Here is a 12,861-nt window from a genome sequence, read left to right on the forward strand (position 1 = left end):
AGAGAAGGGGGAGAGGGTCCTCTGAATGGAAGGAGCAGCCATGTTGCTTCTCTCCTCCTGGTCTCTGGGAAACAGGTTTGTGCCTCACTGCTGTCCAGAGAGGGAGGGGGAAATGGCAGCGGGGAGGAGGCCAGACAAGACACAGTCTTGGGAGAGGGGGCCAGAGCTGGAATGTTTGCTCAGTGGCTGCCTAGTGTCTGGCTCTTGTTTCCATGAGAAGAGATGGACCTGCAGGGGGCCAGCACTGGGTGTTTGACCTTCAGGAAGGCAGAGTTTCAGGGCCAGTTAGTGGATCTGTTCAGGCTGATGCCAGTTTTCTGGCTTCTGGTGAGCTCCGCTGGGTCACCCTCCAGCCCACCCACCCCTTCCCTAGTTAGAGACAGAAGACATGGATGGACACCAGCTGGACAGACACATGCCTATCCCCTTTTACATACCTCCCTCCTCCCCCCACCCCCAAACAACCTTTTTACAGAATGTTCCACTCCTCTCGTTGTGTGGGAGTGTGATGAGCAGTGCATGTATGCGGTACGCCTGTAGGCTGGAGTGTGCGAGGCGGCTGTGTTTGTGTGTGCCCGAGTGTGAAATCACACCCTCAGGGGTCCTGGAATCGAGGGAAGGAAGGGCAGCCAGCGGGGCCAGGTGTCCTGGCTGTGGGCTGGTCCCAGACACAGCAAGCCTACACATCTGGAATGAGACACCCCCCCACCACACACGCACCCCCATGTCCCAGACAGCATCTGGCACAAGATACTGGCTGTAACACTTTCAGTTTATTGGCTGGGGTGCCCTGATGTGGCTGACCAGCCTCTGGGCCTGAGAGAAGCCCCGTCTTGTTTCCCCACCCCCTCGCCTGCAGCCCCCCCATGGTGCATCCTATGGGACTCCTATGGAAACTCACACCCCAGGAAGTGGGGAAATGGGGGCTCGAAAAAACCATTTCAAGGTTGGAGAAGGGGTGGGAAATGCACATTACATGAAGATATGCCACCGGCTATACACAATACAGCGCACTTAGACAGGGCAGGGAAGATGGGAGGGTCTGCTGACAGACGCTCTCCCCACCAGGCCAGGCCTCCAGAGAGGAATGGCAACTTCAAGTGTCTCAGTGAAAGCTCTGGCTCCCTGGCCCTGGCCCCTTGCTCTGGTGGGGGCAAGGAGGAAGGGATCACGGGGAAGGGGCTCATGAAGGAGTCCAGTTCCCCTGCCTCCTGAGGACAGCCTCACCTGGCCCATCGGCCTGCAGGTCCTGGTGCCTGGGGGATGGGGACAGGGTGCCCACCTCCTGCCCACCTCCCACTGTCCAGTCCAGGTGACTGAGGGCAGTAGGCCTCCCGTCCCTGCCCCCACGTGAGGGCAGTGGTCATTTCCTGCTGTGCAGTGTGTCCTGGAACTTGGTGCTGGTGTACCGCAGGTGGAAGCCTTTTTTGGTGATGGTGTCATCTGAGTGGAATTTCACCAGGACAGAATCTCCCGCTGAGTACACCTCCTCGGGAGGCTGATGGAGGAAAGGGATGGGCATGAGGCTGAGGCTGCTGTTTTTCCTCCCCAAGATCCACAGCTCTAAGGAAGGTGGGCGGCTCGAAGACATTCACCAGATTCCCCCAGCCCCTTAAAGCAGCAGGAAGACTATTGCCAGCAAGAGTTTAAGGGGGTGCCTGGAGGAGGGGGAAAGCAGGGAATGGCGGAGCTTGTCTTAAGTTCAAAGTCATACTTCATTCTAAACCCAGTGCTGCTATTAACGCTGGTATTAACGAGTTAGTTGTGAAGTCTTAGGCAAGGCACTGCCCGGCTCTGAGCCTGGCTTCCCTCAAGGGCAAGCAGGAGTAAATGTCCCCCCTCCCCCCACCCCTGCTTTCCAAGCTCAGAAGGGCTGATGGGGGTTGTGGGAGGGAGCAAATGAGAGTGTGGTTGTGAATGGATTTTGCAAAGGGAGTGGGTTCTCTGAGAGGCTGCCTTCTCACTGTCTCAGCTGCCTCTTGGAGAAGATGGGATAGCTGGGTCCTCCCGCAGACATAGCTGCTGCCGTTCCCATCCCATCCTCCCCCAGTTCTGGCCACGGTCTCTGGCCATGGTCGGCTGCAGGCGATGCCCCTGCCTAGCTCCTGCAGGCCCCTCCTCACCTCTGTGTGCAGGCCCTCAGAGTGAGAGCCGCCCGCAGAGCCTCAGCACACGGATGCCCTGGCTCTCAGGGCACAGAAAGCATCATTTCCGAGAACCTTGGGGACATTTCCAACAACCTTGCCAGGAAGCCCTGACAGGACTGGGTTCCTTCCCCAGGTTCCCTCCCGTTGGCCCCAGCCTGGTGGAAGTCTCTGGAAGAAGCCACCTGGGGACACCCAATTTGGTGTGTGGCTCACTGGAATGTGCCAGATCAAGGGAGTTACAAAGGAAAAAGTGGGGAGGTGAGTGCTGGCTTGCCAGCCAGGGGATTCCAGAGTGGTGAGCCAGGCAGGCAAGGGGCCTGTGTGCTCAGCTCCTGCCCCACCCCCACCCCTATCTCTCCCTGCTGTCCCAGCCCTAGGAAGCCTGAAGCTCTGTCCTAAGGGCACATTCAGCTGGCGAGTGCTGGGCCCAGTAGATGCTGCAGCTGCAGCTCCAAGAAGGAAGTTTAAGGCTTCCTAGGGTGCCCAGGTTACACTGGAGCATGGCCAAGAGAGAGGTGAGGGACCAGAGAGGTGAGGAGCAGAGGGCGTGTGTGTGTGTGTGTGTGTGTGTGTGTGTGTGTGTGTGTATGCACATGCATGGGTATGTAATGGAGAGGAGAAGATGGCGTTCTCTAAATGGGGGAAGGATTCACAAAAACAAAAGAAGCCACAGCTCTGACTGAGAGGAAAAGAAATCCACCTTTGTGGTTTTCCTGTGGCTTGGGTTAAAATCAAGCAAACTTTTGCCCACTGCCTCTGAAAGTGCCATTTTATGGACCCAGAAGCAATGCTCGGTGTCTGCTTGGACAGTGGCACCAAGGACTGTGAGACCAGCTGGCCTCCCACCAAGAAGGGAAACTGGCAGCGGGAGAGATGAGGGCGTTTTTATGGCTCAGCCAGATGACTGGTTAGCACAGTTAGGCTCAGATCCTAGGTTCCTGGCTCTTGCCTCAACCTCTGCCCCCGACCCTGGGCCTTGCTTTTGGACTGGACCAAGGGCTGAGAGGGGCAGAGGGAATTCCATCAGCCTCTCTAGATGCAAGCTACCCCGTAGGTCCAAATAAACTGGTGCTGAGCAGGCTCGGGTCAGGGCAGGGCCTGTCCCAGAGGCTGCAGAAACCACAATGTTGGCCAAAAAAGGACAGAGTTTCCTGGGTGGGGATGGCCCCGGGCAGGGCAGGCCTCTGTGAGCAGCCACCCACCAGGCGGGGTCTCCCAGCTCCTGCAAAGGGCCAGGCGTGCACTAGCACCCATACCGGCACCCCATGCCTGCAGAGGCATGGGCGCTGGGTGGGGGGCGGGGTCTCACCCCTGAGCCGCAGTAGCGCCCCAGTCTAGGGGCTGTGCTATCATAGCCATCGAAGAGCTCCATGTAGTCGTAGCCACAGTCTGTTTCCTCCTCCACCTCGAAGGTCTGGAACACCAGCTCCACGCCATAGCCTTCCTCTGCCACGATGACCCACTCGCAGTCCACTCCCCCAGGGTAGTTGTTGTCACCAAACTGGGCGTGGGAGTAAAGATCCTTTGTCTTCACCTCTGCCCGAACCTGGCCTCCACACTCTGCGGGAGGAACAACAAGATCGGCCACCACTCCCGGAGCGTGGCCAGGGACCAGGCATTGCACCTCACCATGCTGAGCCCTCACAGCTAGCTGGAGGGAGGGCCACATGGCTAGTGGTGAGTGGGTTTGGACCTGGCCTGGGACATGGCCCAGAACAAGTGCTCTGCTGCTCCGCCTCTGGATAGATGCCCACAGAGGCCCGGGGACACACCGGGTTGTTAGGCAACTCTGAGCTGAGGCCCTGGGGAGGGCACGCTTGTCAAAAGAAGACACTGCTAATTTGCTCCAGCTGATGGCTGTCATGGAAGAATGTGGGCCCTGTGTTGCCAGGGCTTCCATTCTTAAGAGGGAAGAACTACATCTGGACTTTCTGCGAAAACTCTTGATTTTTCAGTGCTGGCTCACATTTTTAAAAAACACAGTGTGGGCCAAACAGAGCAGCTCTGACGGCCTGATAGAGTTCCGGGCCTCCAGTCTGGGACCCTCTCTGGGAGGGGCAGATGAGAGCATGCAGGACAGGGTCCTCAGCATCCACTCTCCTTTGGAAGCCCTCTGGCCTCTAGGATACCTGGTGCTTATGTCTCCCTGGACGGGTCGGGGGGGATGGGACAGGGTCTGGGTAAGGGACTGAGCTACAAGGAAGGATAGGAGGCTCTGGACCCAGTAGTCCTGGGGACTCCCCACCAGGCAGCCCAAGACCCACAAGGAGCCTGTGAAGCCCCCATCTGACACCCTTGGTCTGATGTTCCCGGCCTCCCATGTCAGGCTCCAGCCTTTCTCTGCTGCTGCATTGTTTCCACTTCACTGCTGTCCTGTCTTTATGTACCCATTGCTCAGGCCAAACAAAATGACCTGGAGTCACCTGTTCACGCCCAGAGCTGTCCTGGAATTGTGGCTGTGCCTTGGCTCCTCCCCCTGCTGGAATGACCCCACCGACTCCTGCTCAGAGCTAGAGCTTATCACATTTTGTCTCATGCTATAACTATCTGTGCACGTCCCGTCTAACCTCTGGACAGTGAGTTCCTGGTGTGTGGGGGTGAAGGGCTAGCGTCTGATTCATCTCCATGGGCCCCTCCGAGTCTTGCATAGAGCCAGAGCTCAGTAAATGGTTGTTAGATAAATGGACAAATGATCGCTAAGTGAGCCCCTCAAGGGCTGAGATGTTTGTCCGCTTCATTTTTGTGGCCTGCACTTAGAGCACCGCCCGATCATACATGTTGTGTGTTAATAAGGATCTCTAGATAAGTGACTTTCGGGGTTGGAATGTGGGTGGGCTGCTGCACAGTCAGGCGTCCTACCACTGGGGACTGTGGGGCTTCCCTCCCCATCCCTGGATTCCCCACCCACTGGCGTCACTGCCCTCTGTTTTTTCCGGCAACTTAGAGGCCCCTAATCGGAACCTCTCCCACTCTCCCTTTAGTGCTCACTCCCTGCTCCCCTGCCCGGCCCTCAGAACACAGTCTCTGTCCACCCAGGCCACAGCTCTGTCCATCTGTGCCTTCACATGCTCTTCCTACTCCCCCTGTGAAACTCCTGGGCCTGGGCCTACCTGTGAGAGCAGGATTGCAGAACCAGACAGCGTGAGGACGCTGGGCTGGCCTGAGGGGGCCTCACCTGTGGAGTGGGATGCCTGAAAGCCCTTCCTCTGGACGGAGTTGTCGGAGTAGAAGCGCAGGAACATGCGGCTGCCCGTGGCCAGGACAGGCTCTGGCTTCTTGCTCCCACAGAAGCGGCCCAGGACGGGGGCCTTGGCGTCACGGCCATCGTACACCTCCAGGTGGTCATAGGCACACTCAGGCTGGGACTCGATATCCATCTCCACGAAGGTCTGGAGGCCAGGAAGGAGGACAGCAAGTTCAGAATTTGTCTGGGGGACAGCAGGTGGCCCCAAATCTAGGCCTCCAGACCCCAGCTGATGGGGACCAGGGAAGTGGCCCCTGCCAGGGGTACTGCTGGCAGCATGAAGGAAGATCCAGGAATGGGCAATGGCAGGCACACCCCCAGTGTGTACTGGGACTGGGCCTCTGTCCAGACCAGACTTGGGACTCACAAGGATCCTCACAGGGATGACAGCCCTGTGGGCTCAGCCAGGCCACCAGCCTGCGGTCTGCATCACTCTGGTCAGGACCTCTGAACTACACAGAGCTTTGGAACTGAAAGGAAACAGGTGACAGCCTGATGGCATGGAGGAGCAGGGGTCCCCATGCAGGTTGGGGTGTGGGTAACTTACCAGCTTGACCCGGTGGCCAGGGGTGCTAGAGATAGCCCAGGTGCACTCCTTCTTGCTGGGATATTTGTCAGGCCAGTTGGGACTGGTGATGGTGCCGCTGGTGGATGTTACCTTGTGGTCACAGCCAGCTGTGGGGCAGTGAGGGTAAGGGGATCAGCAAAGACCCCAGTGCTCCAATGCCCCCTGTCAGGAAAGGAAAAAGCCCTTCCCTCCTGCCCTCCTTGCTTCTTTTTCTTGTCTCCCACCTACACACTGATGGAAGGCTTACATATTACTTCTTTTCTGTTCAGTTACCCATGGCCGGGGAAACCTAGCTGCTTGCTTCCAAGCGAGGCCTGCCTGGCAGCATCCATGAAAGCCACCCTCACGGGCACCCAGTGCAGATCCCTCAAAGAGGCCTTCTGGCCATACCCCCTCTGCCCTCCACAATGCTGTCATCCTCTGGTCTCCTGCCACACTTCCACATTCACAGAAGACTTTGGCACCTGACTCAGTTCTCTACCAACTCCTGGTGCCATCCTAGGTGATGTCAGCAAACTCTAGCTTCTCTGTCCCTGATCTTCTCAGCTCTATTGGCACTTACCATCTTCCTCTCAAGCCGGGCTTGCTTGTGACCTTAACCTAGGCCTTGCCTGATACTACAAACACATGACCTCTCTGTGACCACTTCCTGTTCTTCCAGGGTGCTCAGACCCTCACTGTCCTTTCAATACTTTTTCAGCTTTAGAGAGGCCCTCATAGTCTCGATCCTTCTGGTTTCTCTGAACATTTCCTCCATGGTTGTCTTAACTTGCTTCCCTATCTGGCTGGACCACATGGCTGATCACCCTGGCTGCTCATCTACATACTGTCCTTCTACTATGCCCTCTTGGAAAACCCTATCTGTGGCCCCAACCACTGAACACTCTTGGATCTGTCCTTCACCACCTCCACCCTTCGCCTCCTCAAGAACGGCTCCAAGTCTTTGGCCCTCTCAATTCCCATCTCTTCCCTCTCAGAAGATCACCTCACCTCCTGCCTCCCTGAAAAAAATCAGGGGCTCAGATATGAAGAACTTCAACTTTCCAGCCCCTCCCTGCAAACCTACCTTCCCCCTTCCTCGTCTCCAAAAAGGAGTCCCTCCTTTTGTGGGTTGGAGCTCATTGCCACCCACCATCTGGGTACCCTTGTATCACAAATTATCCACCCTCACTCTCTGTGCCATCTCTGCCAGCCTGTGGACTTTCCTGAGCTTTGCCCCATCCTGAAGTAGGTCCCCCATGGCCCTACATTCCCCTCCAGCTGCTGCACATCCTTTCTCCTTTTCTTCTCAGTTGACCTTCAAGAAAACTTGCTATTATCCCATTCTCACTGTTTATGGCTCCTTGATCCATTGCAATATGCCTTCGCACCTCTGAAAGCATGGCCTCACAAACAAATTTAAAAGCTGATGCTCATTATTTATTATCATCCAATCTGACAGGTTCCTTGGGGGATAAACGGGTGGCCACGGCACCGTGCGCCACGGAAGAGAAAGGGATGGCTAGGTGCCTATGGTCAGCAGCTCAAAGGATGAACGCACAGCCACGAGGCCCCGAGAGCAGTGTGCAAGCTGCCCAAAGGCTCTGTGGACGCAGGTAGAGCTCCTGGCTCTCCACAGTGGACCTGTGGGCTGTGTCCATCATCCTTTGGTGGTTTCCCGAAGCCACATTCACTGCTCTCCTCCATTTCTACACAGGTCTTCAGGGCCCTCCAATTTCTCTGTGTATGCCCACTTCACCCCCGGCTAGACTGCAATCTCCTTGGGGACAGAGGGACTCCCTTTTTTTTTTTTTTTAAGTGAGCCCTATGCCCAACGTGGGCCTCAAACTCATGACCCTGAGATCAAGAGTTGCATGCCCTGCCAACAGACCCAACCAGGCACCCCAGAGGGACACTCCTCTTGAGGGCCCTGCTGAACTTTGCACAGCCTCTGGGGAGGGGTCAGAAAATACTGATTTGTAATTCACCTATCATTTGAGTGTGGAACCACAAGCGCTTCTAAAATAACTCAGAGCTACGCACAGGCCGTCCACCCTGGAAGTGTAAAACCTCTCGCAGCTATCTTGTTGATGTCAGTGTACTCTTTTTCACACAGTACAGAGAGAGAGATGTACTTTAGACAACCACAGAATAGGGCCCCTCCAGCTAAAAGATGTGGAGGCCCTGTGAGTCAGGAACTCCGTATTTGGGGAGACTAAAGTGATCGGGTTAGAAGCTCTTGAGTGTCCGTTGGGTCACTGCTGAGGGCTTCAATTCTGTTTATTTTAGCCTGGAGTTTATTTGTTTATACCTTGGTTGTCCACCTAAGAACAGTGAGAAGAAGCATTTGCCAGGCACTGTGCTAATTATTCAAGTGAGATCTGTAAACCTTAGTATGCTGCAAGGCAGATACCATTGTTAGTCATCTCGTGGGTGAAGAACCTGAAGCTCAGAGAGGTGCAGTGATTCACCCAAAGTCACACAGACATTCAGTGGCAGAGCCAAGTCTGTGTTGTGCTGCTGGGGTAGTATGTCCCCAGCAGGCAGGGGACACAATGGAATTAGTGACTTGGAACAGGCCAGTGTTGTAGCATGTCCAAAGAGGTATCAGATGATGTTGGGGATGATAGGAGAGCTGTTTTCAAATATCTGCAGGGCTTTAGTGTCTGGGAGGCGGTGACTCTGTTCTGAATGTCCCCAGGGGTCAGAAGTGTGACCAATAACAGTTGACATACATGACTGTGCTTGCTATGAGTGTGGCACTGTTTGGAGCACTTCAGAGAACACTGTGCCCTGCTGAGGTAGGTCTATCGTTACCTTTGTGTCACACAGGAACAAGCAGAAGTGCTCAAGGGCATGCAGCTGGCTAAGCCGCGGGGCTGGGCCAGGCAGCCTGGCTGCAGCCTGTGCTCTCAACCGCTGTGCCATCTTGCCTCTCTGCCACAGGAAGGTCGTTATGAAGACAAGGACTTGCGCATGGACTTTAAGAAGCACTAAGATCAGTCTAAAAAAGGAGCCTGGGGACAAGTACGAGCCCTTCCTCTCCTAACATGCACAAGGAGACACGGAGGGGTGGGTAGTTTGGATATTTTGAGGATGGAAGAATCTGTGGATGAGGGGGGAGCAAACCAAGGTAACCTCCGGGAGCACCCATGACCTTGAGTCTACACTGAGCCAGATGGAGATGGCACCGGTGCTCTTGCGTCCCCACCCCCAGTCCGTGGGGGCCCGCCAGCCCCGCCCTGGTGGCTCCGGGCGCTGCACTGGCAGCGCTTACCTTCCTTGCAGTCGTGTTTGTTGTCATGTAGGACAAAGCCGCTGCGACACTGGCACTCATAGCTGCCGAAGGTGTTGACGCAGTCTTGCTGGCAGCCGCCGTTGTCCTTGGAGCACTCGTCCTTGTCTGCAGGGGAGCAAACAAGGCGGGCCGGGTCTGTGCAGGGCTGAGGTCGGGGTGATCACCCCAGGGGAAGCGGGAGGCTGGCTGGGCTTCCTCCCCCCGGGGGGCCAAGGCCACAGTGGGGTCCAGGGCAGTGCAATCCAGCGGAGCCAGCTGAGCGGCCCAGCTGTGGGGAGAGAAAGCAGAAGTGGGGTGGAGGGAGGGCTGGGGCCTGGAGCTGACCAACATGGGCACCCTCTACCATTACCTGCTTACTGGACAGACGGACAAGTGGAAAAACAGACACACGGACAAGCAGACTGCAAGAGAAAGGAGCAGGACGCGGGGGTCCCTCTTTTACTTCACAACAGGAAATGTCACAGACACCATCAAAATGGGAGGGGGTGGGGGCAGGGAAGGTCCCCTGTCCACGGAAGGGGAGGACAGGGGAGAGGAGAGCACCAGTTCTGTCCGGCCAGAAGGAGGCAGGCCGGAATGGCAGAGCGGAGGTGGGGGGTGGTCGGGCACTGAAGCCCCCATCCCATTCCGTCCGAGGTGAGGTTCCTGAGTAACAAAGGGTCCGGGAGGCCTGGCAGGCCTCACTGGGGGGTCCGGTTTCTTTTCTGCACTCGGAATTTGAGCTGGTGGGGGCGTCCCCGAGGGGGCTGCAGAGCGGGCCTCTTTTCTGAAACGAGAGAGAGAAGGAGAAAAGGGACCGAGGGGTGGGGGTGGAGGGCAGGGACCAGGGAGGGAGAGCAGTGAAAACCAGCCCGGGGGCCCGGGAGGCAGATTCACGCACAGGGCGGTGCAGGAAGGCGGCGGGACACACATGCAGGACAGCCATGTCCGGCGCAGCCAGGTCAGAGGAAGAGCAGGTAAAAAGAGGCACAGCGACAGGGACAGATAGGGAGAGAGCCTGTGGCAGGAAGAAGGCCAGGAGGGGTGGGCATGAGGCCCGCACACTATGGAGGGAGAGAAACCATCTTCGGTAAAGGGAGCAGCCCATGGAAAGGGTGGGCCTGGCCGGGAGCTCCGAGCTCTCGCTCTGGCTGCTGCAGCTGTGGGGTGTGTTTAGACACCCCCACACAACAGCATGCCCACAGACACGGGATCCCCTTGGGGATGTGCAGCTGTCTCACCGTGGCAGCACAGACACTGGCCCACAGTACACACGCACAGGACACACAGGCAGACAAAGATACCACATGCGCACACATCACTGGCCAGCCACCCACCTGTGTGCATGTGTACATGGGACACACACTACTTCCTCCCACATGTGTGTGAGGAAGTGTGCGCAGGTACAAATACAGAGGTACAGATGCATATGCCGGCACTCGGGCCAGTCCACGGGTACAAAGACACACAAACGCAGAGACCACAGCTCATCAGCAGACCTGTGGACTCAAGTGTGCTCACACGTGCAGCTGCTCAAGTTCGGGTCAACCCACACACACAATCCCATGAGCACATGCACGCAGAGAAACACATGGTTACAGGCATGTGTTTGTCACTCCCACATATGCTCCAGTCTGTCTGTGGTCACTCGGAGGACTGTGTGCTTGGCACAGAGTCAGGCGTTCAGGGAAGGTGTATAGACTGAATGGACACCCAGATTTCCAGAGGGGAATCACGAGGTAGAAAGATGCCCGCTGGCGTTCAAATGGGCAGGTGGGGTGTATGACAAAGGGGGCCCTGTTCCTGGTCTCTGTCAGTTAGAGGGGCCTGAGCACTGCTTCCAGAAGGTCCTGCTTCTCCACTCCATTCTCAGGTGGATCAGACCCCTTGGGGCCCGAGGAACTCAGGGTCAAGAGGTGGGGTCCCCAAGTCCCTCTCCAGGGCCCCTTCTCAGTTACAGCCTCACAGGAGATCCTCACTGAGGGGCCTATGGAAGCTGCCAGCCCTGCAGGAAGGTGGGGTGAGGGGCACCCTACAGCCCAGGAACTCGCCTGTGACCACACTGGGAACTTCAGGGGTCCCAGCTTACAAATGGAGCAAAGACTTCCCTGAAATGTCTTGAGCCCCACACCTTCCCCATAGTCGCACCCTAAATACCTAGTACAGTGTCTGGCACTTATGAGGGTAAAAGAAATACCTGCTCAGTGAACGAATGAGTGCATGGGCAAGTGGGTGGCTGAATGGATAAGTAACAGAAAAGTGAGTCCTGAGGAAGGCCTGCTGTAGCATCCCAGGGCAGGGCTCTGCATGGGCGGGGGTGGGAGTGGCAGCCTCACAGCCTCACCTCGGAGCCGGGGAGCAGGTTGCAGGAGGGGCAGGAGCAGGGAGGGTGGACACAGGCCCGGACAAGGAGATGGCACTCACCCTCCAGTGCCAAATGCCCCAGAAGGTGGCTGGGGTCAGACTGAAGGTCTTCAGGCTCTTTCTTCTCCTTCTTGGCTTAGGGTCTCCTCGCTGGGTGTCCCAAAAGTCCACAGAGCCCCCCTCCTGGGAGGCCAGAGTCAGATGCCCCATGCCCTGAGGGCTGAACCTTGATGCCCACTGGTGAGGGTCCTCTGCAGGTTTCTTAGGCAGCAGGGCACTGCATGTGTGTGCATGTGTGGCTGTGCATGTGTGTGTGTGCGTCTCTGTGTGGGGCCGAGGGGGCAGGCGGCCCCGTGTCAGGCCGGGGCAGGGCAGTACCCAGGGGTGGAGAAGCCTGGGCTCTAGCCTGACAGATGTGTCGGTCCCCCTCCCGCCTCTGAGAGTGGAGCAACAGAGGGCAGAAAGAGACGAGAGTAAGCAGGTAATGGTCTCCCCAGGGCTCAGCCCACCCCTGAGTAGGTGTCACATCCCCGCGGCCCGCTGGTGAGCACCCTGTAGGAGTTCCAGGTGGGCATAGGGAAGAAAAGGATTCGCATTGCAAGGGGAGGGGTCTCAGCAAGCAGTGGGGTAAGAGCTGTGGGGAACTTTAAGCAGAGCAGGATGGCTGGCAGTGACAAGCTGGGAACCAGTGCAAAGGGGCAGGGCATGGCATCCAGGTGGGGCAGGCAGGGGTGCAGGGAGGTAACAGGGGGCTTGAGGATGCAGGACCCTGGGCAAAGGAGGGGGACAGGGAGGCAGCGTGGACTAGGCCATGGGCTTCCTGCCTTCCTGCCACCCCACGCCCGGCCCACCAGGCCAGCTGGGGATCAGGATCCCTGGGCTACTCCCATATAAAACCGGCTGCTCCAGCCACTCCCTCCACCTTCCGCTCCCCCCACTCAAGTTCATGGAGTTTCCACCCCACACTATCAATGTCCCAAGTCTAAGTACCTCTGAAAGACCACCAGTCTTGCCCCAGGATGAAGGTCTGAGGGAAGACTAAAGCAGGGGACAGGTCTCCTGGGATCCCTGGAGGCCTAACTCAGAGAGGCCGGCTACGTTTTCGGCCTCCCAAGAATGGATCCATCAAAGGGACTTATCTCAAGCCTTACATGGGGCAGCTCTCAATAAACATATGCTGGTTGGATCTGAGTCCCCCACCCGTGGCCTGAGGGCGAGTGGGAAGGCTTTGGTGTTGAAAAGAGGGAGGCTCCTCATCTTCTCTGAAGCTCCCCGCCCCTCT

The 12,861-nt window shown here is 57.0% G+C and overlaps 1 protein-coding gene across 4 annotated transcripts in view; it reads right to left on the reverse strand.

The window, feature by feature from the left end:
* Positions 1-753: 753 nt before the first annotated feature.
* Positions 754-12,861, reverse strand: part of BMP1 (bone morphogenetic protein 1) — a 43,944-nt gene continuing 31,836 nt past the window's right edge. For 3 of the 4 annotated variants that reach the window (XM_039243742.1, XM_039243741.1, XM_039243743.1), the window contains 5 exons: positions 9,216-9,341; positions 5,939-6,066; positions 5,323-5,536; positions 3,457-3,707; positions 754-1,498 (listed from right to left, as the gene is read on the reverse strand). In XM_039243742.1, the coding sequence (XP_039099673.1) occupies positions 1,364-1,498; positions 3,457-3,707; positions 5,323-5,536; positions 5,939-6,066; positions 9,216-9,341 (854 nt within the window). In that variant the 3' untranslated portion in view covers positions 754-1,363. Of the gene's footprint in view, positions 1,499-3,456; positions 3,708-5,322; positions 5,537-5,938; positions 6,067-9,215; positions 9,342-9,638; positions 10,003-12,861 lie in introns of those variants that run through there. The other variant, XM_039243744.1, reaches the window with a different exon arrangement.

The sequence above is a fragment of the Hyaena hyaena genome, unplaced genomic scaffold, assembly GCF_003009895.1.
Source record: "Hyaena hyaena isolate Hyena2069 unplaced genomic scaffold, ASM300989v1 scaffold_230, whole genome shotgun sequence".
In the NCBI taxonomy this organism is placed as follows: domain Eukaryota; kingdom Metazoa; phylum Chordata; class Mammalia; order Carnivora; family Hyaenidae; genus Hyaena; species Hyaena hyaena.